The sequence below is a fragment of the Panthera tigris genome (genome assembly GCF_018350195.1).
Source record: "Panthera tigris isolate Pti1 chromosome A3 unlocalized genomic scaffold, P.tigris_Pti1_mat1.1 chrA3_random_Un_scaffold_92, whole genome shotgun sequence".
Classification (NCBI taxonomy): Eukaryota; Metazoa; Chordata; class Mammalia; order Carnivora; family Felidae; genus Panthera; species Panthera tigris.
This window is the reverse complement of record NW_024962151.1, coordinates 48,106-76,070: the sequence shown is the minus strand read 5'-3', so window position 1 is coordinate 76,070 and position 27,965 is coordinate 48,106. Positions and strand designations below refer to the sequence as shown.

General features: G+C 37.1%; 1 protein-coding gene across 1 annotated transcript; it reads left to right on the top strand.

Annotated features, from left to right (window-relative positions):
• The first annotated feature begins 4,529 nt into the window (after positions 1–4,529).
• LOC122236201 (catenin alpha-2-like) lies at positions 4,530–6,102 on the top strand. The gene is made up of 4 exons (XM_042977092.1): positions 4,530–4,747; positions 4,831–5,097; positions 5,562–5,628; positions 6,020–6,102. Exons 1-4 carry the CDS (start codon positions 4,721–4,723, stop codon positions 6,100–6,102), a joined length of 444 nt encoding a protein of 147 aa, XP_042833026.1. The 5' UTR covers positions 4,530–4,720.
• Positions 6,103–27,965: the final 21,863 nt, after the last annotated feature.

Genomic DNA, 27,965 nt, shown 5'->3' with positions numbered 1-27,965 from the left:
AAGCCTGTTATTCAGAATAGAAGAATAGATAAAGACCCTCCCAGACAAACAAAAGCTAAAGGAGATAGTGATCACTACACCAGCCCTGCAAGAAATTCTAAGGGGGAACTCGACGAGTGGAAAGCAGCAAACATACAAAGGACCAGAAACAATACCACACAAATGAAATCTACAGCTTACACAGTAATTCATGTCTTCCAATACATATCTGAATGTAAATGGACTAACTGCCCCAGTCAAAAGACACAGGATATGAGAATGGGTAAAAGACAAGATCCATCTATATGCTACCCACCTGAGACTCTATTTAGACCAGAGGACACTTGCAGATTTAGAATGAGGGGATGGAGAATAATCTGTAATGCTAATGGACATCAAAAGAAAGCCAGAGTTGTAATTTCCTTATTTGACACCATGAGGTCTTTTATTCATGTGAACATTCATCAGCATTTTATAAAGTGTAATAAACTTTTAAGCTTAACTGCTACTAAAAAAAGCCAGAGTAGCCATACTTATATCAAACTAGATATTAAAACACACTGTAACAAGAGATGAATAAGGGCATTATATCATAATTAAGGGGTCTATCCATCAAGAAGAGATAACAATTGTAGGTATTTATGCCCCCAACATATATATGAACCAAAATATATAGATCAATTAATCAAAAACAAGCAAACTTGTTGATGATAATACCATAATTATAGGAGACTTTAATACTCCATTTGCAACAATGGACAGATCATCTAAGAGATAATCAATAAAAAAACAGTGAATCTGAATAAGGGACAGAGGGACAGAGGGACATTGGGACAGAGGGACTTGACAGATATATTCAGACCACTTCATCCTAAAGCAACAGAATACACATTCTTTTTGAGTGCACATGGAATTATACAGAATAGATCCCATCTTGCATCACAAATCAGCCCTCAACTGGAACAAAAAAACTGAGATCATATCATGCATATTTTCAGATCACAACACTATAAAACTTGAAATCAACCCCAAGAAAAAAATTGGAAATCCCTCAAATACATCGAGTTTAAAGAAAATCCTATTAAAGAATGAATGGGTCAGCCAGGAAATTAAAGGAAAATTTTTAAAAAATCCATGGTAGCAAATGAAAATGAAAATGACAGTCCAAACCCCTTAGATGCAGCAAAGGCAGTCCTCCAGAGGAAAATACATTGCAACTCAGGCCTTTATCTCAAGAAGCAAGATAGGTACACAATATTCGATTAGGTTTCTGGAAAAGAAGCAGCAAATAAAGCCAGAAGCAGAAGAAAAATAGATTAGAGCAGAAATAATGACATAGAATGAAGAAACAGAATAGATCAATAAATCTAAGATACGATTTTTTGAAATAATGAACAAAATTGATAATCCCTAGCCAGACTTCTCAAAAAGAAAAGAGAGAAGACTCAGATAAAATCAGGAATGAAAGAGGAGAGATCACTACTAACACCAAAGAAATACAAACAATTTCAAGAGAATATTATGATCAATTAAATGCCAACCAATTGGGCTATCTGGAGGATATTGATAAATTCATAGAAACCTATGAACTACTGAAAACCGAAACAAGAAGAAATAGAATATTTGAAGAGACCGTAAGCAGTAAAGAAACTGAATCAGTTTTCAAAAATCTCCCAACAAACAAGAGTTCAGGACCAGACGACTTCCCAGGGGAATTATACCAAAATTTTAAAGAAGAATTAATACCAATTATCTTGAAACCGTTAAAAAAAATAGAAATGGAAGTTAACTTACAAACTCATTCTATGAAGCCAGCATTACCTTGATTCCAAAACCAGACAAAGACCCCTCTAAAATAGAGAATTATAGACCAAAATCCCTGATGAACATGTATGCAAAAATTCTCAACAAGATACCAGCAAATTGAATTCAACAATACATTGAAAGAATTATTCACCATAATCAAGTAATATTTATTCCTGGGCTGCAGGTTTGGTTCAATATCCACAAACCAATTAATGTGATACACCACATGAATAAAAGAAAGGCTAAGAACCATATGATTGCGCCAATAGATGCAGTAAAAAAGCACTTGACAAAATACAGCATACTTTCTTGATAAAAACCCTCAAGAAAGTAGGGATAGAAGGAACTTACATCCACATCACAGAGGCCATATATGAAAGACCTCAGCTAATATCATCCTTGATGGGGGAAAGCTGAGAGTTTTCCCCCTAAGGTCAGGAACATGACAGGGCTGTCCACTCTCACCACTGTTGTTCACCATAGTACTGGGATCCCTAGCCTCAGCAATCAGACAAAATTAAGAAATAAAAGGCATGCAAACTGGCAAGGAAGAAGTCAAACATTCACTCTTCACAGATGACATGATACTCTATAGGAAAATCCAAAAGACTCTACGAAAAACCTGCAAGAACTGATATGTGAATTCACCAATGTTGCAGGATATAAAGTCGAGGTACAGAAACTAGCTCCATTTCTTTACACCAATAATGAAGCAGCAGAAGGAGATATCAAAAAATCAATCCCATTTACAATTTCACCAAAAACCATAAGATGCCTAGGAATAAACCTAGCCAAAAAGGTAAAATACCCGTACACTGAAAACTATAGAAAGCTTATGAAGGAAATGGAAGAATTATTCCATGAAATAATGGAAATGGAAAAATTATTCCATGTCCATGGGTTGGAAGAACAAATATTGTTAAAATGTAGATACTACCCAAAGCCATCCTCACATTAAATGCAATCCCATCAAAATAACACCAGCATTCTTCACAGAGCTAGAGCAAGCTATCATAAAATGTGCATGGAAACACAAAAGAATCCAAATAGCCAAAGAAGTGTTGAAAAAGGAAACCAATGTGACAATAAATCTCATATTAAGAAAAACTACAACGATAAAACCTCCAAACAAAATAAATAAAAGCCATGACAAATGTTTTAACTCTAGGTTATAAAAACATTTTTAAAGATATGACACCAAAATAAATGTCCATAAAAGAATAATAAATTGGACTTTATTAAAATTAAGTCCTTTGAAAGACACTTTAAAAAAGAATCAACAAAGATTTTGACTGGGGGACAATTTTACAAACAAAAAAAAAGAAAGAAAGAAAACCAAAGCTGGAGGCTTCACAATCCCAGACTTTAAGCCGTATTACAAAGCTTGATAATAATCAACACAGCAAGAGACAGAGCATGAACGGGGGAGGATCAGAGAGAGGGAGACACAGAATCCAAAACAGGCTCCAGGCTCTGAGCTGTCAGCACAGAGCCCGACGTGGGGCTCAAACTCAGGGAGCACGAGATCATGACCTGAGCCAAAGTCCCCCGCTCAACTGACTGAGCCACCCAGGCGCCCCCAATTCTTCATAATTTAACATTTAGATTGTTTTCAGGGTTTTTTAAATGTAAGTAAGGAATGTTTCCTCAAGTGTTTTTATAGAGAGAATCCCCCTTCCATCTCTTCCTTTTTTAAGTGTAGGTACCCAGTAATATAATATGCAATTTCTGGACCAGAGTTCTGGAGGTTAAAAGGCTCTTCATGACTAGTCAGGAGAAACCTTTTACTTTGAATGCCTAGATAATTATCTGGCATAGAAAGTACACACGTGTGGTGGTTACCTATTGGTGTTCATGTTTAGGACCAAAAAGAAATGCCCTCAAACTAGAATTCATGTTGGCGGGCTAAATTCTTTAGTGCATAAGCAAAAGAGGATAGATGGTTCAGTTAATTATTACTTGTCAATCTGCCTTGACAATCCTAGATAACCAATCCATTGTGCTTGTCTCAGAGTTCTTTTGACACACAAAAGAAAAGATACAATTGTTGCCAGGTCATTCATATAACACATACTGAATAAACAAATAAAAACTGAACCCCAGTGATTCAAGTAACCTTCAATGATGTTTTGAAACTGGAAAAATTTCTCTGAGATCCTCAGCTGGCAATCGTACATGGCCTCAGAGAGCAGCGCTGCCTTTAACATTTCTGTAAATGATGTGAACATTTTCTTAACAATGCTCTTAAAGCTGAAGATCAAGAGATTCCCAGGTAGTAGTATTTTGACAGCCCAAACAAGGAAGACACATCACCTTTGATCTATTTTTATTCCCTAAACTCAGTGATCGAGCTGCCATTAAAGATAGCTTTAAAAAAATAAAATGAAATGAACCCTAGTCCGAACCTGAAAATGAAGTGGCAGATATGCACTAAGCAAAAATCAGAAGAGTTTGATTTCCCATGTTTGTAATTGTCATTGACTATAGGGGCAAGCAATATCATAAGACTGAAGTCTGGGTTTTCCTCTGCTGCTTAACTAACTCCTATCCATGCAGGCTACTTGTCTGTATCTTGGTTTTTACATTTTCCCCAGCAATATTTGAGTGCCTTTTATAGGCCAAACATTTGCTAATAAGTAAAGGGCCACTAAACAAGATCGGGTTTCCTGCTCTCAAGAGATACAACACAGGAGGGACACATGCTTAAATATGTAACTCCAGTACAGTATAATAAGTATTGATGATAGGAGGGGATAGGGGCTTGTGGGAGCAGATAGAAGGAGACATCGCCTAGAGAGCTGGATGGAATAGGTTCCAGGAAGATGGGCCATGTTGAGTGAAAGGGTTGGGTAGAAGAGGGGTACTCCAGTATTTCATATGGAAAGAACACCATACACAAAGTCCTGGCAGCTAGAGAGAGGACAAGGGAAGGTAGATGGTTTACAAAATTCAGTGGAGTTCGGTGCGTCTGACTCAGAGTTCAATAACAAACGTTTCCATGGCAAACTCCATGGATGTGACAGGTTTCATGTTTTGCACACACAGGAGCTGAAGGACCCTCACTGTCGGAATGAGATGGCAGCCGCCCGAGGGGCTCTAAAGAAGAATGCCACAATGCTGTACACAGCCTCCCAAGCGCTTCTCCGCCACCCACATGTTGCTGCCACCAGAGCCAACCGAGATTATGTGTTTAAACAAGTCCAGGAAGCCATTGCTGGCATCTCCAATGCTGCTCAAGCTACCTCGCCCACCGATGAAGCCAAAGGCCACACAGGCATCGGTGAGCTGGCTGCAGTCCTGAATGAGTTTGATGTAAGTGTCCCAGTGGTGCACACAGAGGGGTATACGTTTGTATTGAAAAAAATGATTTGGGGATGAAGGGCCACAGTAGCATACATGAATTTACCCCTCGTGGAAGCTTAGGATAAAATGTAAATTATATCGTATTTCTGTTGATGGGAATCCAACATAGTGGCAGAGCCTAGTTTTCTTGTATTCAAAGGATCTAACAACAATGTTGAAGAGGACCTGATGTTAGGCAAGCAGAAGCCCTGTAAATCATTAACTTTTTTTTATCCCACTGGTTATTTAGGGACCATTCATCACTTGGATGATGATCTTTATTTTTAAGGGGACAAATGTCATAAGCAGTGTAGGTATAGATTGCCTCTATGTTGTGCCTGGGTGAAGAACTACCCTCAATGTGTTCATTTTAAGTCATTGACAAACGTTGTTGCCCACTGATCCCACATGGGATCGCCATCTTCCTTGAATAGACCCCTCTGGGTAATGCCTCTGCAGGACCCATGAATGACCCACATTCTGCACCTGCTGTTTCTGGGGGTGTGTCCCAATGAGTGAAGCAGTAGGAAGATGGCATCAAAGTGAATGGGAGGCATTCATGTAATCAGTACCCCAGGATGAGAGCCCTCACTTCTCCTAGATCAGGATATGGACCCACCTATGGGATGCTGGAATTCATCTGAGCTCATTCTGTGTTCAGTGTGAGAGTCTAAGTGTGTTGTGAGAACTACCAAGATTTAAAATAATTGGTATCTGCTTTCAAGGATTCTATTTCCCTGTAAGGAGATGGGAGAAGTAGAATATATTAAATACCTTTCAAGGGATAAAACACAGTAGTAACGAAATTCATAAGAGAAAAATAGGTTACTTAACAGCTGTGGAGAAAGATGATGAGCTTGCTTTTGGATCTGTTGACATGAATTTTTGGCAGGAGATGACTGGCTAGAGAAGAGAATCGGGAACAAAGCAGTGATTGCTAGAGACCTAAAGCTGGAAGATCTAATGGAGGAATAATTATGATACTTGACCTAGCTGTTTTCATAGGGGTGTCTCCTCTTTTAGGTTTTTCAGTCAGTCAAAATATATAGAGATAGCTTAGACCATATACTGTTTCCTATGTTTTTTTCTTTTCTTCTTTTTTTTTTTGCTCAAGATTAAATATAATAAATTTAAAGTGCCACAGGATCACCTGGGTGGCTCAGTTGGTTAAGTGTTGGGAGAGGAAGTTAATAACTCACATATCACATTCAACTGATTTCATGCAAGTGACAGGTTATATTTATTTAAAGATATTTGGAAATTTAGGGGCAACTGGGTGGCTCAGTTGGTTAAGTGTCCAGCTTTGGCTCAGGTCATGATCTCATGGTTTCTGGGTTTGGGCCTGGCTTTGGGCTCTGTGCTGACAGCTTGGAGCCTGGTGACTGCTTCAGATTCTGTGTCTCCCTTTCTCTGCCCCTCCCCACTCGTGCTCACACTCGCTCTCTCTTAATAAACATTATTTATTAGTTATAAATAATGTTTTAATGTCTTAAATAATATTTTTTAATGTTTATTTATTAAGTATTTACCACAGGGATTGGGGGTTAATATGTAATTCACAAAGTTTGAGGAGACAACTGAAAATCCATTGGAGCTAACAGAGTTCAGTAAGGTTATCAGTTTTAAAATATACGTCCACAGATTTGCAAAGTGCAAAAACATAGAGTAATGGAAAAACAGATCCTATTTTTAAAAAAATGATCTTGTTGATAGAAATGAAAAATAGTTTGTTGGCTTTATTTTATTCCTTATTTCCTTATAAATGTTGGAAATCATCTTGATACAGATGTGGAAGACTAGAAACAAAACAAAAAAAGCTGAGTGGCAAGTTCTACTTCTGGGTATGATATCACAATGATATCACAAGCCTGGGTGGGAAAACTATTGATTCTTAATTTTTACAATGTTCAGACAATCCCAATAAAAATTCTAAGAGTTCTTTTGCAACTTGACAGAGTAATGATGAAGTTTTTTTTCTGGACTAAGAATGAATAAGCCCATATTTTAAGGAGATGAAAATGAGCGGGTGATGTACTCGATATTAAAACATTCTAATGCTACATTAATGTTAAAAGTGTGCATTAGACCAAAAAATGCCTAGTCAAGTTAAACGGAATAGAAATTTGCAAAAAATCTCCAATACAAAATTATCTTATGAAATGATAGTTTTTAAAATTAGTAGGTGGATTAGTCAGATTTTGACAAAACTATATTTTTATAATCCTATGTTAACTTCAAAAAGTAAACAGTAAACCCTGCCAGGACCTAGTAATAGGAGTAGAAGCACTGAATGCGGAAAAGTCCCTGGAAGGACAGTCAGACCCTTCAGCTGCTGCCACCTTCTGCCCAAGCGTGAGGACTCCACCTTCCCATTTTCTTTGTATCCAGAACCTTCTCACTGAAAGGAGCTTTAACTAAAAATGAGGTTCACTATACAAAAGGCTTTGGACTCATAAAATAAAACTTAAGCCTGTATGGGGAAAATCTATTAGCAAAATATGTTGGAAATACTTAAACATTTGAAATGTTGGTTTGTGTGTATGTGTGTGTGTGTTATTTATTTTATTTTATTTTTTAGTTTATTTATTTTTAAATATGAAATTTATTGTCAAATTGGTTTCCATACAACACCCAGTGCTCATCCCAACAGATGGCCTCCTCAGTACCTATCACCCACCCTCGCCTCCCTCCCACCCCCCATTAACCCTCAGTTTGTTCTCAATTTTTAAGAGTCTCTTATGTTTTGGCTTCCTCCCTCTGTAACCTCTCTTTTTTTTTTCTTTTTTCTTCCCCTCCCCCATGGTCTTCTGTTAAGTTTCTCAGGATCCACATAAGAGTGAAAACATACGGTATCTGTCTTTCTCTGTATGACTTATTTCACTTAGCATCACACTCTCCAGTTGCATCCACATTGCTACAAAAGGCCATATTTCATTCTTTCTCATTGCCATGTAGTATTTTGTTAACTGTAGTGATACGCTGTGCAAATATGGCTTTGGGAGGTTGATACCGAAATGTAAGTTTCTTACAGAACATGACATATTAACTAAGTAATTCACTGTATTTTCACTATTACACTAGGTAACTTTTATTAGTTAAAATAAGTGTATTATGTCAATTCTATGCTTATATAATACCAGACTACTCAATTATATATTGGCTAAGTATATTAATCAAGTAATATTTTATTAAGAATGTATACTGGTTCACAAGCTATATAAATAACTAAAGCATTATCTAATGTTTAAAACTTTATTTCTCAGAGATTGACAAATGTTTAAAACTTCATTTCTCAGAGATTGACAAAAATCATCAGGGAGAACCATCTATATTGGTGATTTATAGATAGTAATTCAATTGGGTATGGTTCCCTAAAAATTTAGCAAGTGCAGTTTCAGTACTTTCTCAAACATAGTAATGCTAATAAAGTATTACAGAATATGACCAGACATAAGGTAATTAGCCATTTGTAGATGTGTTGTTTTTTCCACCATTTGACACCAGCAAATCTAGACAGTCCTTAAGGATATTTGAAATTATCACTAAAAATTAATGTTCTCCTTCTCTTGGTAACAGAATTCTCCATTTCTGTTCTTTAGTTGCATAATGAATACTTTGTTGTTGTTTTTATTCTGCGGACATAGTGACTCGAAATTGATTTTTGAATTCAGACATGTGTCTTATATCCTAAAAGCTATTCTCAGATATTAAACAAATTGATACCACATTGGGAGGGAAACTCACTCAAACTTCCTGTGAATTAGGTTTCTGGCAATATCCCTTCCTGATGCTAGGTTTACTGACTTGCCAACGTGAAGGAGATTTTCAAAAGGAAAGTATGTTTGAGATCCTGAAGTGAAAGGAACTATAGAAATACACAAGTCCATTGTGAGCATGGCTAGCATGCCTTAATGTTCAATTTCAAGCACGATTTGTATTGGTCATCAGTATGCAAAACCCAGTTTTAGGGGCGGTAGGATGCAGAAGTGACGTAAAGTTTGATAGCTGACTAAAAACAAGGTAAAAATTAGTATTTTTACGTTAATTTGTTAAGTTGTAGGATTGATTTTTTTTTTTTTAATCTAGGTAGTTAAAATTGTGGCTCAATGCATGGTGACCTATTTTCTGGCACTATTTTTCTGCCTACATGAATAGTTGATGTAGTGATTTATGAAGCAAAGGAATGAAGAAAAAAACCCAGGATTTTAACAACTTGAAACTGTCAAGGGAGTTTCTAATGATAAAATAGCAAAGAGAAAATGATTGCTAACCAATGGAAAAATCAGCCTCTGTTTAAAATGTGGCAGCTTGAGGTAGTTAATTTTATTGGGTGAAACTACTAAGGAATACTAAAAAGAATTTTAAAAATATAGTGACTACTCAGAAATAAATCCTATTAAAATGTCTATTTTACTGCCAGAAAACTTGAAAGAGTGAGAGAGAGGAAAATTAAAAGTTATTCCTACAGAATTTCTATTTTAAAGAGAAGAGAGTATACTATATCTTGTTTTTTGAAGCTTCTTTTGTAGATGAAGGCACTTGAGAAAAATGGAAATTAACACCATTCATGGACCAGTCTTTATAATTGGTAGCTATTTGCATTTTAAACGTTTGTTTTAAATCAGATAGTAAGTAAACACAATCTCAAATTCCTCTAACTTTATTACCTTCTTGTGAATTTTCTTACTTTTCCCCACCTGCCCTGGGTATTTGCTTGATTAGTAATTATTTTCTTGGACATTTAGTTTCTCTTTCTCCACTAGGAGAAATTCCCTCAGCCTATAGAAAAATGTATTTCTCTTCTACAGTCTGAGAAGAAAATAAAGCATTAGTTTACTATATTTACCATTTTTCTCATACTTCACTCTTCTCCTTACACAGTTCTTTAAGAACAGTTGTTAAATAAGTCAATGCCAGTCCTTGTTTCCGTGTCTTGGCTACCACTAGCTCCTACCTTTTTGAGCCTTGTCATCCAACTTTTACTGCCCCTCCTCTGTAACTCTGTGTTTGAATCTTTAAGGACCCCCAAGTCTATGTGATTTTACTTGCTAGTTCTCAACTACTTTAAATTTGGAATGGGGGGGTGGATTTTAATAGCATTAACCATATTCTTTTTTTTTCTTCGTATTTTTTCTGATTTGCAAGATTTATTTTTATTGAAGAGTAGGACATTCAGACCTCAAATATATTGAGTGAAATATCACCATGACATACCAACTCTACATACATTGCCCTTGCTATTTCTACCTGATTTTTCACACCCTCTTCCCTCTGGTATTTCTCCCATTTTCTCCCTCTTCTTTCTTTTTAAGTATAATTGTGTGGATCTAAAGGTAATTCTCTTACTGCTGGTATTCATTGGATAGAAGTGTTGGAATGTGAGCATAAGACATCATGGAGCATCTACATCACAGGCCAATGAGGATAGCAAAACTCTTTATCTGACAAGGGTAGGGCACATAGACCAACTGCACTGATGGGAGAATTGTCCTCTGGGGAGCATCTCCATGTTAGGGTGGTCACTGCCCCAAGGTGATTCCAACTATGTGCACTTCTCAGGTATGTATGGACAATCTAGGAGATCTAGTTGGAAAAACGTGGTTAAGAAACAGGAGTTAGATGGTAACTCATTTCATAGCAAGACGCCAGCCCATTTTTGGGACATGGAGGTTTCTGGACACCCAAGCATAATAACCCTAGCCCAGGGTTTAGAACCCAGGGTTGGAATACAGGCCCAGTGGAGAGCTGGAGTGCTAATACAGGTATCTTAGGTAAGAAGCCCAAATGCATGACCTCATGCAGACCTATGCTTCAGGAGACTAAAGAGGTAGAGTTTTTCAGTTGGTACTCTACTCTAAACATCTCTCTTAATACCTTTTGAATAGTGAGATTAATTCTTAGATGCTCCTGTTGAAAGCCTGATCCCTTAAGGAGCCGTGAACCAGAATTCTGGCTGGCTCAGTGATTCTTAAAGGGTTTTATTGACTCATGGTCTCTCCAAGGAGGCAAGAAGGAATGCCTCCTTAAAGTAGTACATTTTCACAGAGCACCTTGTTGAGCTCCTTCCCAGTTCTAACCCTCCCTTTTGCTGTGGAAATCAACATAGGTCTTTCTCAGAGAGGCCTACCCTAGGTCTCCTCTTCTCCTGTGATACTCCGTAAAGCCATTCTGACTGCAGACATGTGGGAACACTCACATTAGGTTATGGAAAAGGTAAGCTTCCTATGTATTACATTAGCATGAGGACAGAAAAAAAGAGGAGAAATCCCTGACAAAATACTGTAAACATACTGATGAAGAAAACTCAAGATACAGCTTATGTCCTAAAGCAGTTAGCAAGAAGAAAGCCAAATGCATAAAAATTAAAGCCAGTAAGCAGGACCATTTAGCTTCTGGAAAGCAATTTTGGTTCCTAATTCAGGTACTAAAAAGAGGAAGAAGGCAAATTCAGCAACTTTCTGAGTGTATGCCAATATTTTTGAAGGCTTAACATCTGTAGAGTTGTATCTGTTGTTCTTTAATGCTTTTATTGGTACTTTTTTTTTTTTAAAGTAAGCTCTATTCCCAACATGGGGCTTGAACTCGCAACCCAAATAGCAAGAGTCGTATGCTCTGCTGACTGAGCCAGTCTGGCACCCCTATTAGTACTCTTCAATAATCTCTGCCATATTCCTATCAAATGGTTCCCTTTTAATGGCCTTTGGAAGTAGCCCAGGATATTGGGAAGAGCTCAGGACTTGGATTGCAGTGTGTGGCTACTACTCCAAGCTCTGTAAAATTTTAAGAATGTGTGACCTTGGGTTGCGGAGATAGTATCTCTAGGCCTTGGAAAAAGATTTAGCTACAGGATAGCTAAGATGATTAAGAGTATAGAGTATGCCAAGTGAGATGTAAGAAGGAAGGACTGCAAGGTATAAAGGAGTAATACTCTGTAAACAGCTATATTTACTGCGATGCATAAATGATGTGCTATACACTTACCTATGTAGTATGCACCTACATACTAGTGTGTGTTGGGGGATGGGTAAAATTAGGGAGGATCAAATCATAGATTTCCTGGAGGAGGCAGTGCATGAGTAGGAATTAACATGCTGATGTGTGAATGAGTATTTCTCAGAAAGAACACCATTTCATGTGGCAGCATTAATCACTAAAATAGTTCTGGAACCGAGGAATGAGAAGAAACCTGGCTGAGTGAGCTGGAGGCAGATCCGGGAGTGCTCTGTAGGCCTTGCAAGGCCAAGGACTGAGCTTCAACCTGAAGGCATTAGGAAGTTGCTGGTGCTCCAGGCAGGGGAATGCATGGTCAAATTTGTGTTTTTAAAGTGACCTCTGCCTACAGGGTGGAGAATGGACTCAGAAGGGACAAAGCTGCAGTGTAGGAGGGTGGTTATGGCGAGCAAGGTGACCAGTGCCCTAAATCCATTGTTGGAGGAGGAATGGGATAAATGGGTGGGTCTGAACCATGTTGAGGGAGGAGAGTGAACAGGCCTTGACAATTGTACTTTTCGTTTGCATATATGAAAAGTTAATGTTTTGTACAGTAGTCTTTAGTTAAAAAGACCAAACATTTGTAATTCCAACTATGAAATCTGGGGAAGTTTCAGTTGTTTGTGGGATATTTGATTTTTTGCATAAAAAAAAAAAAAACCTTCTCACGCTTTTTTTTTCTGGCTCTTTAATTCACGTATATACACAACAGTATGATTATTAAATGCCTGGTAATTGACATAGATCTATGTTTTGGATAATTTAAATCTAAACTCTACATCTAGGATTTTCCTAATTAGTTTAAGTTATTTATATGCAAGTGAGCTTTCATTAGTATGTGCTTACTAATGCACATTTTACTTTTTAAAAACTAAATTTTAGAGACACTTTTAAAAAAATGGGACATGGATTTCCCCATCTGAGAGGACATAGTATCAATGACTGGGGGTTAGTAGGGTCCAGAGATTCTCATCTTTTTTCCAGATACTATCACAATGTACTGCCTGTAAATCTGTCTGCTTTTTTCTACTCTGCCAAATTAAACTCTTGAAAATGGCCTTTTAAGCTTTTCTGGCTTAATGTGGTATTACAGCATTCGTTATCATGTACTGACATCTGGTGGCCAAATCGAACATTAGGAACACTCCAGTGCATTCCTGTATGCCTGTAAACCTAGCACAACCTAAATATGGGCCAAGACTCCCGATGTAAATATGGAGAAGGTGTACTCTGCCTTCACAGAACTTTCAGTCGGCTTCAGGCACCCTTCTGCACACTAAAATTATGCCATGGGAATTGCATTAATCCTTTTCGGAAAACTAGCTCTAGGAAAGTGGTAAAGATGGATACAGAGGCAGATGAGTTTGCAAGAAGAGAAGCTCCAGGCAGGAGGTAGAGCTGAGGGTCGTTCTGCTGGCTGTGTGTGGGACCAGGTCAGCCAACATCAACCAACAACATATTCTCTGCTTCCTGAGTCATACCACGTGCCTCCCCAGGACCAGTTTATCCACTAGCCTCCTTTTTTGTCCAAGAAATCTTACTGTGGGATACTGACTCCTCCGATGACTTCTTGTCTGCAAACAGCTTTAATTTAAGGTGTTGTAAACCAGGAATATTTTCTGATCGTATCATTTAAATTTTTATTTTCTTAAAAGCTATTTCAAGGAAATATCCCAAGACAATTTAGTTTTCTATATTTCACTTAGTAAATATGGAGCTACAAAAATCATTGAGAGAAAAAAACAATATGATTTGAAATATTTGAAAGTTGTGTTTGAAATTTCAAATCCTTATTACCCTCCATGTTGTCTGTAATTAAAATCATATTTTTAATCTTTTTATTTATTTTCACAAGAGAAAATGAAAATCTTTTCTTCACTGAATAATGTTTTCCTTTAAAAAAAATTTTTTTTTAATGTTTATTTATTTTTGAAAGAGTGAGACAGAGCGTGAGTCGGGGAGGGGCAGAGAGAGAGGGAGACACAGAATCTGAAGCAGGCTTCAGACTCTGGGCTGTCAGCACAGTGCCTGATGCGGGGCTCGAACTCATAAGCTATGAGATCATGACCTGAGCTGAAGTTGGACGCCCAAATGCTGAACCACTCAGGTGCCCCAATAATGTTTTCCTTTGAGAATATTGGCAGATTCTGTGCATATGAGCTCACCTTTATTTCAAATAATTAGTTCTAAATGTAACTGATTATTGATGTAATGGATCATCATATTCTACATTGTCTAAACGTGTGATGGCAAATACCATGTTGATTATCATCTAATTAGTTATACTTTAAAATTGGGGAACAAAATGAGCTCTTTTATCTAGTGAACTATTTAGTGGTGAAAAATAGGATTTATTTAAAATATTGACCTCCTTAGTCTTAGTTTCTTTCGTGATTTCTTACGTTAGAAGTGCTTGTCGTAGCCCTTCAGGATTATACCTTTCCCTTTTATGCACTCTCCATATTACAAGTAGGCATATATTCAGTACTCATTTATAGGATTTGGTTTGATTCCGTGATGAGGTAAACACATGTGCTCATGCACACACACACCTGCTCCTCCCCCCTAAAAACACTAATTTTGATTTCTTATTAACCAAACTCCTTAATATACATCCTGAACTTCTCCGACAGTATTTTCTGGAAACTTTACTGTAACCTATTGAGTCCCATTGTTTATTTATCCAAATGTTCTCTGGGGCTGTTTTGTTCTTACTGCACACATTCATTGAGCTAAGAACGGAGGGGAACGGTTACCCAGAGATGCAAGTGTGGTAGTAAATTTGTCAGGTGGCTAACATCACTGAGGGCATGACTGGGGCCCATGCTAGTCGTCCTCGTTACAGTGGTCATACTTGTGGACAATGGCACAGCATGGCATAGGACAAACAGAACAAGCTTGTGTTTAAATCTGACCATACAACTCTTCCTTCCTTGCCTTTGTTTCTGCATCTATAAAATGGGGTAATAATGTTGACTTACCAAGATGGTGATAATAGTTATATGGGATAAACATTCTTGGGTGCCTCATCCTTGGTGGGCACTTAGAAATGCTAGTTGTCTTTTTCTCCTACTTCTCTTTACAGAAGTCACAGACAGATGTCTTCCATCCAAAGTTACTGTGGAAACTATTGGCTAGAAAATGCTTAGAGAACAGTTCCTAACTGAAAAGTTGTGTTCTTCCTTGGTCACATCCAGACCTCCAAGAAAAGTCTGGCCACAGTGTAGATTAGATTACCACCTGGCCTAAGAATTAATTTCTTAAACTTTTTTATTGCAGTATAGTTGACATATAATGTTATATTAGTTTCAAGTGTGCAACATTGATTCAACAGTTCTATACATTATACGGTACTGACTACACTAAGTCTAGCTACCATCTGTCACCATACAACACTATTACATACCATTGATTATACGCCCTATGCTGTACTCCTCCTCATGCTTGTGACTTAAAGTTGAGCTTTAGTACCTCTCAATCCCCTTCACCTATTTTGTCCATTCCCCCTCCCCCTCCCTCTGGCAAACACCAGTACCCTTCAGTCCATTTCTGGTTTGTTTTGTTTTTTTTTAGGTTCCACACATAACTGAAATCATATGGTATTTGTATTCCTCTGCCTGACTTATTTCACTTAGCATAATACCTTCTATGTCCATCCATATTGTTGCAAATGGCAGAATCTCATTCTATTTTTACAGCTAAGTAATATTCCTGTGTGTGTGTGTGTGTGTGTGTGTGTACACAGCACATCTTCTTTATCCATCTATTGATGGACATTTCAGTTGATTCCATACCTTGGCTATTGTAAATAATGCTACAGTGAACATAGGGGTTCATACGTCTTTTCAAATTAGTGTTTGTTTTCTTTGGCTAAATAGTAGTAGAATTGTTGGATCCTATAGTATTTGTGTTTAATTTTTTGAGGAGCTTCCACACTGTTTTCATAGTGGTTGTACCAATTTACATTCCCACCAACAGTGCACAAGGGTTCCCTTTCTCCAAGGATAATTTTTTTTAATGTTTGTCTCTTTTGAGAGTGAGAAAGAGTGAGAGAGAGTGAGAGAGGAGGAGCAGAGAGAGTGCAAATCTCAATCAGGTTCCGTGCCATCAGAGCAGAGCCTGAGGTAGGCTTGATCTCACAACTGTGAGCTGAAATCAACAGCTTGACCCTTGACTGACCAAGCCACTCATGTGCCCCTCTCCAAGGATGAATTGTAAAGAGTGAAGTTGTAAGTCTAGTGCTAGCACTAGGAATGTAGGTTTCTCCCTTGTGTTTGTTTGGTAATTCTCATTGCTTCTGATGTGGTGAGAGACCCCTTTATCTTCCTATTAAATATCAGAGTTATTCAGGTTTGGTGGTCTCTTAAGATTCTCCTAGTACACCAAGAAGGAAAAGAGTGGCTGACAGAAAGGGGTAAAAATGGAAGATGAAATGATGGCAAAGATTGGTGTTCTTCCTTCATCCAAGAACCACAATGCCAAGGAATATATAATTATTTTTTAACATGTTCTACCCAGGTGATAACTTTCTACCACAGTTAATTAGCAAGACACGACACTTGGTTTAAAAAGCCTAATACAAAAGGTAAGGAAAAAACACTGTGAAAAGACATTATTAATGCCTACACTTAATGCTCAGCTTTTCTATCGCCAATATTCTCTTAAAAACCTCCAGGATTAAACCCCTCAGTTTTGATGAGGAGAAGAATGGATCCATATTCCTGGAATAGAACATAGACTCGTAAATCAGAGGGAATTTCTAATACCTGGATGATACAGAGAATCAAAGACTAGTAATAATCTCCTTTTATTGTTGAGTTCATATAACCCAATTTGTAAAATAACCCAATTTAGGAGTGTAGAAAGTGATTTCCGAAGAACTCACTTAGTTCAAAGTGATAGAAACTATTATCCTTCTAGCCCAAGTATGGATATGTCTTTCTATTTCAGAGGTATTGGCCAAGAATGGTACACGAAGTGCTTCCTCTAAATTTCTATTAAGTCCCTAAAAGTACTCCCCGCCCCCATTAATGATGCAATCTAAGTAGAAGAATGTGCTTGTGGGGAGCCTGGGTGGCTCAGTTGGTTGAGCGCCTGACTCAGGCTTATGATTCATGGGATTGAGCCCTGCATCAGGCTCTGTGCAGACAGCTGACAGCTTGGAGCCTGCTTTGGATTCTGTGTTTCCTTTCTCTGCCCCCCACTCACACTGCTTGCTCACTCGCTCTCTCTCAAAACTAAACAAACACTAAGAAGAAAAAAAAGAATGTGCTTGCAATGCAGGTGCGGCTTCCAGACAGGTCCTGCCTTCTCCCTCTCTTACTAGTTTGCCTCTCCTACAGCTTTTCTTTGAAGAAATTCTGCAGCTGACATGCTTGTCTCCCAGGCCCATGCTTTTAGTATATTCTCTGAAAGGATGAGACACACACGTACATCTGTGTGAGGGGTCTTCCTGTCCTCTTCGTACTTCATGCTTAGCCTTCATCATACTTCTTAAGCTTATTCTGATTGCTGAGGGCCTCTAAGCTGGTAATGACCTTGGTGTTATTTTTTTTTAAGTTTATTTGTCTTGAGAGAGAGTGAGCAGGGGAGGAGCAGAGAGAGAGAGGGAGAGAGAACATCCCAAGCAGGCTCTGTACCCAGAGTGGAGCCCGATGCAGGGCTAGATCTCAAGACCGTGAGATCACAACCTGAACAGATACCAAGAATTGGAGGCTTAACTGAGCCGCCTAGGCACCTCTTCTTGGTGTCATTTTCTTTTACTTTTCCTTCTCAGTTTTTGATGTATGTTTAGAAATTTAAAAATAAGCTTTCACAATCATATATTGTATATAATGTACACAATTTTTTCTACATAAGAAAAAAGCTGTGATCTTTCCTCCTTTCGTTTTTCTTTTGTTCTAAATTTTCAGAAGAGGAGGTCTATCAGAATTAATCTGATTTCTATGTTACCAATCAACTGGAAAGGCAAAGGCAGAGGCAAGAGGTTACTTAAGAGACTGGTGTAGTAACCTAGAGGGGAAATTAGGCTGTTTGTTAGCAGTGGAGATGGTGACAAGTGGTCAGATGTTTGGGACGTATTTGCAGATAGAACCAGGGCCCGCTTCACGACTTCCGGGATGTAACACTAGTGCTGTCTCACAATGGTTTTTGCTTAGAAAAGTTTGTGCTTATTTGCATACTGTGCTGTTGCAATCCTGAAATTCTTTTCTTCCCAGTTTTACTGAGATATAATTGGCATATATCATTGGGAAATATAAGTTTTACAACATGATGATTTGATACATGTATATGTTTTGAGATGACTACCACAATAAGATTGGCTAACACCTCTGTCACCTCATATAATTATCTATCTTTTGTGTCTAAGTGTTGCATTTATTAATCATCTTTTCTTTTCAATTCTAACAGGCCATATGATATTTATCCTTTCATAAACAAGCCAGTCATGTTCTTTTTTGTGGCATTTTACTTGGTCTTGCCCCTGTTGGGAAAGATAAAAAGTGATTTCTTTCTATGAGTTTAATAGAACACAAGAGACATGTGGAATGATTCAAAGAAAAGTGCATAAAGCTGATACACATTTGAGAATAAGAAAATCATACTTTTTCATAACTTTTGACTGTACAAGTAGCTCATTATGAACAAAGATGTCAGATGACAATGTTCATGTTAAAAACACTGCCATCACCACAAAGATTTACTGATTGTAATGAAATGAAAGAAAAAAAAATGTATATATTGTAGCTTAGATAACTGTTAGTAAATGGGATACAGATAATGTTGACATAAAAACACTTAAGTTCACAGTAATTATACAGAAGCATCGATGGCAGTTGTACAAGGAGAGAGAAGCCATTAGTCCTCCATTGAATATGATAGTGCCATATCTGTGCCTTGATCAGCTCATAATCTTAGACAAAATTTCTGCTCCCGTGAAATAAAGTAAGATGTCCTTTAAGTATCCTACTGTAGATAAGAGGCTTTGTGAACTCCATGAGTAGATGTCTGTTCTAAAAAGAACTTTAGACACACATATGAATATCCAGTTGGCAACAAGATCAAATGCAATCAGCCACCACCCAATGCAAATTCATTTCAACTAGCAAACAGATATATATGTACAGATATATAATGTATTAGTGTATGGTAATATAAAATAAAATTTATTATTATATTTTGTAATGTAAAGTCAAATTATGAAATACACTATGCTGTAGTCAGATGCATCTTAGCACATATAGATTAATTTTTTTGTGTTTTTCTTTTTAATGGTATGATGTTAGGCTCAAGTGGAAATAGTTAAGAAAGCTCTCCAATGAAAACTCATCATGATATGCAAAGACGCGTGTTTATTAAAAAGCCTCAACCCATGCTTACAAAGTAAAAAAGTAACTTCGAAACATGTGAGAAAAACAATGCCTTCACAAATCATAGGAATATACTTCCTGATTTAGAAATAAACAGGAAAATTAAAGCAATGGACAGTGGATAATCTATGGCTACAAATATCAACTCTTATGGGAAAATGACTTATATCAGATATAATATACATATCCTAATTTCAGCTTTTGAATAAAAATTTAATACCAAACTAACTGCTTTCAGAGTTAACATTTTTAATAGGATATAATTTGTTTGCAATGAATACATCTAATTTTAAAAAGCAGCCATTTTATGGGCTCTTTACTATTCTGAAGTTTTAAGTTTAAAAATGTTTCATCTCAAATGGTTTTGAGCAGCATGCCATGGTTGGCATTTTAAAAATTGCCATTGCATCGAATAGTCTAGAACTGATACATGAGATTTTCTTATTACATTCGTACACAAAATTTGGTGTCACCTGGATTTATTATCATTTTTAACAATGTTTTTCACATTGCAGTCCTGAAAAAGATTTTCCAGTGAACTAATATTTAAAAACATTTCACAATGTCACTGTTAGGATAAAATATCAAAAAACACAATATTCCCATTGGAAAACAAGCACAGAAGTATATTTTAAGTATATAGACCTTTGCTTAATTTATAGCAGAAAAGTAGAATTATAATAAATTCTGATTTTGCAAAACTGAAAACACTGAATCTTAAAATAATGGAGTTTTACACACCTCTTTACCTTTTCTACATTTTAACATACTTCCACGTTAGATGAAAAATTAAGCATTAAAATAAATGCAAGTATGTACATAATTGTAAACATTTTTTCCCCATTCATCTAAAGATTTTGTATATGTTGGCCATACACATCCTGTGTGTCCCATCATATTGGGCTGGTGCTCCTGGCAGCTGTATATTTCTTTCATAGTTATACATTTGTTTCCCTGACTCTGAATCTGTGCAGGAATTTCTCTCACAAATTAAGTTTTAGTCCACAGCAAACATGACAGCATGACTTTGCCCACCAAGCCCCTTTAGGAACAGATCCTGTTGTAAAATAACTTTTGTTCAAGTATTACCTGAGAAAGCAGGGAATAAAGGATGTAAGAAGGGTCCAGATAATAAAGGCTCAGTGCTGGCTACAGAGGGAAAATTTTCTGGACACCCTGATGGCACGGCCTCTCCTCAGCCCCAGGAGCTAGGATACAGAGTTCTTCTCATGGGGACTCTGTCCCACATCAGCCCCAAACCAGAGTGTTGTCTCTTAAGTCACTGTGCTGAGGGAAGGAAGCTCTTTCTCACTGACCCTGCTATTGACCTCCTGAGCTCTGGGCAGCTCAGAAATGGTGGAATTGTGTGCCTCCTGCTGGCTAATGAGGGCAGCACAGGACCCTTGGGGTTCACCTGCAGGTGGACTTGCTCCCCTCCTGGCCAAAGTGCTAAGTTACTAAAAATCTCAGTGCCCCAGCCTCTGGAAGACACTGGTGTTGCTCTGCTTCATTCATGCCCACTCTCCTGCCTGGGACATGCCCTTGAAGTAATGGCTTGGAGAAGAAAAAAGACATCAGGGTTTTAAGTCATCTCAAAAACATCATCCCTATGCCATGCCACAGTGACAGAATCAAGTCTCAAGTCCCTACAAAAGATCCACCCATTTCAACCATTAAATTCTCCACTAGATGTTCAGACGGTTAGAGAGGGCTTCAGCTCTTTCAGGAAAAGATCCTCCTTGATAAACTGCTGTGTGGCCTTGATTAAAATCACAGATAACTAAGGCAGAAATGAAGGATTTTTTTTTTTTTGCTCATGCTCATATGGAAATTGTAGTGCAGGGACATTTACTTTCAAGCAGTGGAATACAGCTGGTATGCCTCTGAGCTCATCAGGGAGGGAATTGAATTGTGTTTTCTCTCACCTAACAAGTCTTATCAGAAGTTAATGAGATAGGGAAGAACATGATGCTTATGACCACTCTATCCAATTACATTTTTATGTGCAAGAAAGTAGTCTGTAATCATACCAGTTGAGAAATGTCTAACAACAAAATTATGGTATATTAACATATCATTATGGTATCTTTATATTTAAATATGATATCCCTTGAATACCCAGACTTCTTTCTTTTTTATTTCCTTTCAAACATTTTATTTAAATTCAAGTCAGTTACCAGATAGTGTAGTATTGGCTTTAGGAGAATTTTGTGATTCATCACTTACATATAACACCCAGTGCTCATCCTAACAAGTGCCCTCCTTAATGTACATCACCCATTTAGGCCACCCCCCCCACCTCCCTCCAGGAGCCCTCAGTATGTTCTCTGTATTTAAGAGTCCTTTATTGTTGGCCTCCTTCTCAGTTTTCATCTTAGTTTTCCCTCCTTTCTCCTATGTTCATCTGTTTTGTTTCTTAAATTCCACATATCAGTGAAATCATGATATTTATTTTTCTCTGACTTATTCACTTAGCATAATACACTCTAGTTCCATCCACGTTGTTGCAAATGGAAATATTTCATTCTTTGTAATCACCAATATTCCATTATATATATGTGTGTGTGTATATATATATATACATGTATATACCAAATCTTCTTTATCCATTCATCAATGGACTTTGGACTCTATCCATGGTTTTGATTTGTATTTCCATGATGATGAGTGATGTTGAACATTTTTTCACGTGTCTGTTAGGCATTTTTATGTCTTTCTTGGAGGAATGTCTGTTCATATCTTCTCCCCGTTTCTTAACAAGATTAGTTGTTTTTTGGGTGTTAAGTTTGATAAGTTCTTTATGGATTTTGAATACCAGTTCTTTATCTGGTACATCATTTTAAAATATCTTCTCCAATTCCATCAGTTGCCTTCTAGTTTTGTTGATTGTTTCCTTCACTCTGCAGAAACTTCTTATATTGATGAAGTCCCAATAGTGTACATTTGTTTATGTTTCTCTTGCCTTTGGAGATGTGTCTAGTAAGAAGCTGTTCTGGCTGAGGTGAAAGAGGTTGCAGCCTATATTTTACTCTGGGTTTTGATGGTGTCTTGTCTCATATTTATGTCTTTCATCTATTTGAATTTATTTTTGTGTATGGTGTTAAGTGGTCCAGGTTTCATTCTTCTGCACGTTGCTGTCCAGTTTTCCCAACACCATTTGTTGAAGAGACTGACTTTTTTCCATTGAGTATTCTTTCCTGCTTTGTTGAAGATTAGTTGACTATATAGTTGTGGGTCCATTTTGTGGTTGTGGGTTTTCTATTCTGTCCCTTCGATCTATTTATCTGTTTTTGTGCCAGTACCATACTGTCTTCACAGATATGTAATACAGTTTGAAGTCTGGAATTGTGATGCTTCCCACTTTCCTTGTGTTTTTCAACATTACTTTGGCTATTCATGGTGTTTTCTAGTTCCATACAATTTTAGAATTTTTTATCTGAGCTCTGTGAAAAATGCTGGTATTATTAAATGTGTAGATTGCTTTGGGTAGTATAGACATTTTAACAGTGTTTGTTCTTTGAATCAATGAGCAGAAAATGTTTTTCCATTAATTTGTGTCTTCATCAATTTCTTTTGTAAGTATTCTATAGTTTTCAGAGTACAGATCTTTACCTCGCTGGTTAGGTTTATTCCTAGGTATCTCCTGATTTTTGGTGCAATTGTAAATGAGATTGATTCCTTGATTTCTCTTTCTGCTGCTTCATTTCTGGTGTGTAGAAATATTACAGGTTTCTGTACATTGATTTTATATCCTGCAACTTTCCTGAATTCATGTATCAATTATAGCAATTTTTTTGGTGGAGTCTTTTCCACATACAGTATCATGTCGTCTTCAGAGAATGAAAGTTTGACTTCTTGTGAATTTGGATTTTTTTTTCTCTTTTTGTTTTCTGGGTGCTAAGGCTAGAACTTCATGTGCTATTTTGAACAGCAGTGGTGAGAATAGGCATACTGTTGTGTTCCTGACCTTAGGGGAAAACTGTTTTTACCCACTAAGGATGATATTAACTCATCCTTCCTACAGGATGCTGGCTTCCTTCCTATATGGCCTTAATGATGGTGAGGCATGTTCCTTCTATCCTTACTTTCTTGAGAGTTTTTATCACAACAAAAGATGCTGTATTTTGTCAGATGCCTATTCTTCGTCTATTCAGAGGATCATATGGTTCTTATCCTTTCTTTTATTAATGACATGTATCCCATTGGTTGGATTGTGGATTTTGAGCCAGCCCCACAGCCCAGGAATAAATACCACTGAATCATGTTGAATACTTCTTTTAACATACTGTTGAATCTGCTTTGCTAGCTTTTGTTGAAAATTTTTGCATCCATGTTCATCAGAGATATTGGTCTGTAATTCTCCTTTTTAGTGAGATCTTTGTCTGCTTTTGGAAACAAGGTTATGCTGGCCTTGTAGAATGAGTTTAACAGTTTTCCTTCCGTTTTAATTTTTTAGAACAGTTTCAAAAGAAGTATTAATTCTTCTTTAAATGTTTTGTAAATCAGGAGACTATAGATGCTGGTGAGGATGTGGAGAAACGGGAACCCTCTTGCACTGCTGGTGGGAATGCAAACTGGTACAGCCACTCTGGAAAACGTTGTGGAGATTCCTCAAAAAACTAAAAATAGAACTACCCTATGACCCAGCAATAGCACTGCTAGGAATTTACCCAAGGGATACAGGAGTACTGATGCAGAGGGGCATTTGTATCCCACTGTTTATAGCAGCACTTTCAACAATAGCCAAACTATGGAAAGAGCCTACATGTCCATCAACTGATGAATGGATAAAGAAGATGTGGAACAAAGTGATGGTTACCAGAGGGAAGACATTTGGTGGGGAGGGGTGGGTGAAATAGGTGAGGGGGATTAAGAGTACACTTACCTTGATGAGCACTGAATAATGTATGGAAATGTTGTACTCTAGAAACTATTCTAACACTGTATGTTAACTAAACTGAAATTAAAAGTAAAATTAAAATAAAAAAAAAAAAAAAAGAAGATGTGGATTATATACACAATGGAATACTACTTGGCAATGAGAAAGAATGAAACTTGGCCATTTGCAGCAATGTGGATGGAACTGGAGGGTATTATGCTAAGTGAAATAAGCCAGGCAGAGCAAGATAGATACCATCTATCTTTGGGATGAGCACTGATGGAAACCAGTTTCACAATAAATTATATTTAAAAAATTAAAAATAATAAAAAATAAATAAATGCCAAAAATTTTTTTTTATAGAATTGTGCTCAGATTCCATCCAGCCCTGGAATTTTGTTTGTTGGGAAATTTGAGACTACTGATTCAATTTCTTTACTGGTTATGTATCTGTTCGTATTTTCTATTTCTTCCTGTTTCAGTTTTGGTAGTTTACAAGTTTCTTGAAATTCATCCATTTCTTGCAGATTATCCACTTTTTTGGCATATACTTGCTCATAATATTCTCTTGTAATTGTTTGTATTTCTGCAGTGTTGGTTGTGATCTCTCTTTTTTCCATTCATGATTTTATTTATTTGGTTCCTTTACCCTCTCTTTTTTTTGATAGCTTTGGCTCGGTGTTTATCAATTTTGTTAATTCTTTCAAAGAACCAGCTCCTAGTTTCATTAATCTTTTCTACTTTTTTAAATTTTATATCATTTATTTCTACTCTAATCTTTATTATTTCCCTTCTTCTGCGGGCATTGACCTTTATTTGCTCTTCTTTTTCCAACTCTTTGATGTGTGAGATTTGGTTGTGTACATGAGACTTTCCTTCTTTCCGGAGGAATGCCTGGATTGTTATATACTTCCCTCTTATTACCGCCTGGCCACATAGTAAAGGTTTTGGACTGTCATGTTTTCATTTTCATTGGCTTCCATGTATTTTTTAAATTGATTCTTTTATTTATTACTCTTTAATTTCCTGGTTACCCAATGTATTCTTTAGTCAGATGTTCTTTAATCTCCATGTATTGGTGGTCTTTCCCATTTTTTTTTCCTTTGGTTGACTTCAGGTTTCATAGCATTGTGGTCTGAATATAAGAGGGCTGATTTGGACCTAGTATAATCTACTCTGGAGAATGTTCCATGTGCATTCAAAAAGAGTGTGTGTTTTGCTGCTTTCGTGTGAAATGCTCTGAATATATCTGTTAAGTCCGTGTGGTCTAGTGTGTCATTCAAAGCCATTGTTTCTTTGTTGATCTTCTGCTAAGATGATCTATCTTTTGACGTAAGTGGGGTGTTAAAGTCCTTTACTATTATTGTATTATTATCAATATGTTTCTTTAAGTTTGTTATTAATTGGTTTATATAATTGGCTGTACCTAGCTGAGGGCATAAATATTAACAATTGTTGGATCTTCCTCTTTGATAGACTTCTTTATTATGACATAAGACTTTCTACACTTGATCTTAGCCAAAAGGCTGAGAAGCGATTAGGACTTTCTTCATCACTTATTACAATCTTTCATTTAAAATCTAGTTTGTCTGATATATGTATTGCTACTCCAGCTTTCCTCTGTTGTCCATTAGCATGACAAATGGCCCTCCACCCCTTCACCTTCTATCTCAATGTGTCTTTGGGTCTAAAACGAGTCTTTTATAGGCACCATTTCAATGGTTGTTGATTTTTTTAATCCATTCTGATATGCTATGTCTTTTGACTGGAGCATTTAGCCCATTTACATTCAAATAATTATTGATAGATATGAATTCAGTGCCATTGTATTACCTGTAATGTTGCTGTTCCTGTAGAATGTCTCTGTTCCTTTCTAGTCTTTGTTGCCTTTGGCCTCTCTTTCCCACTCAAAGTGTCCGCTTTAACAATTCTTGCAGAGCTGGCTTGGTGCTCAGTAGCTCCTTTAGTTTTTACTTGTCTTGGAAACTCTTTCTCTCTCCTTCTATTCCGAATGACAGCCTTGCTTGATAAAGTATTCTTGGCTGCATATTTTCCCCATTTAGCACATTAAATATATCATACCGCACCCTTATGGCCTGCCAAGTTTCTATAGACAGGTCTGCTGTTAACCTTATAGATCTACCCTTATAGGTTAAGGACCTTTTTTCTTTAGCTTCTTTCAGAATTCTTTTTCTCTTTGCATTTTGCAAGTTTCACTATGATATATTTTTGTGTGGACCTGTTTTATTGATATTGAGGGGAGTTCCCTGTGCCTCTTGGGCTTGAATGGCCCAAGATCCTGGTGGATCCTGGTGAGCCCTACCTAACTCCTCCCAATTTAGATCATTCTCCTCTCCACATTAAACTGAGCACACAGACAAGCATACACAGAAACGGATTGCATCGGTGGAGATAATGGGATGGTGGTTAAGGAAGGGCTTATAGCCTGTAAGTGTTAGGGAAAAAGGAGGAAAGACTTGGAGACAGATCTGACATGGAGCAGGGACATTTATTCTCCTGGCAACATGTACAAAATTCCATAGCATGAAGGGGATTCTTAAAGTTCCCATTGTCTCGCAGGGGAACAGGCCATCTCCATAGTAGTCTCTGGAGAAGAGTCTGAGGTCCTGTCATCCACCATTCTCAGCTCTTAGGACTAGGATGAGCACACACGCTAGGCCACAGTAAAATGGGGACCATAGTTTGAAAGGACTCAGTTTCCTTGTCCATAAACTGAGTGCCTTCTCTTTTATCACTGTTCTTATGCAATGAATATAAGTCTGTATCTTAACTATTCTGGAATTAATTTTTTTTAATTCTGAAAAGAAAAAAAAACTGTTGGTAAATATTGAGCACCTCTAGTATCCCAATTTTACAGGTAAATGAACTAAGGCTCAGTGAGGGCATCACTGGAAGGATAACACAAGTAAGGTTTTCTGACACCTGGTTTAGGTTCCTTGCTCAATGAAGAAAAGTAAAGAACTTTTCTCTCTCCAAGTCAATAGATATATCTTTTAAATGTGTAATTTTTAAAGAACAGTGATATTCAGTCAGCATTAGGAAGATACATATAAGCCTCTTATATTATCATATTATCAAATTACTAATGTGTTTATTTAAATTCAAGTTAGTTAAAATACAGAGTAGTATTGTTTTCAGGAGTAGAACCCAGTGATTCATCACTTATATCTCCCAGTGCTCTTCCCAGAAGCTGCCTTCCTTAGTGCCAATCATCCATTTAGGCCATCCCTTACACACACACCCTCCAGCAGCCCTCAGTATGTTCTCTGAATTTACAAGTTTCTTACGTTTTGCCTCCCTCTCTGTTTTTATCTCCTTTTTCCTTCCCTTCCCCTATGTTCATCTGTTAATTTCTCAAATTCCACATATGAGTAAAATATCATGTATCTGTCTTTCCCTGACTGACTTATTTTGCTTAGCATAATACCTTGTAGTTCCATCCATGTTGTTGCAAATGACAAGACTTCATTATTATGATCGCTGAGTAGTATTCCATTGTGTATTCAATTGGTATATATGTATATATATAAGTATACATGTATGTATATATATATATATACACACACACACACACATGC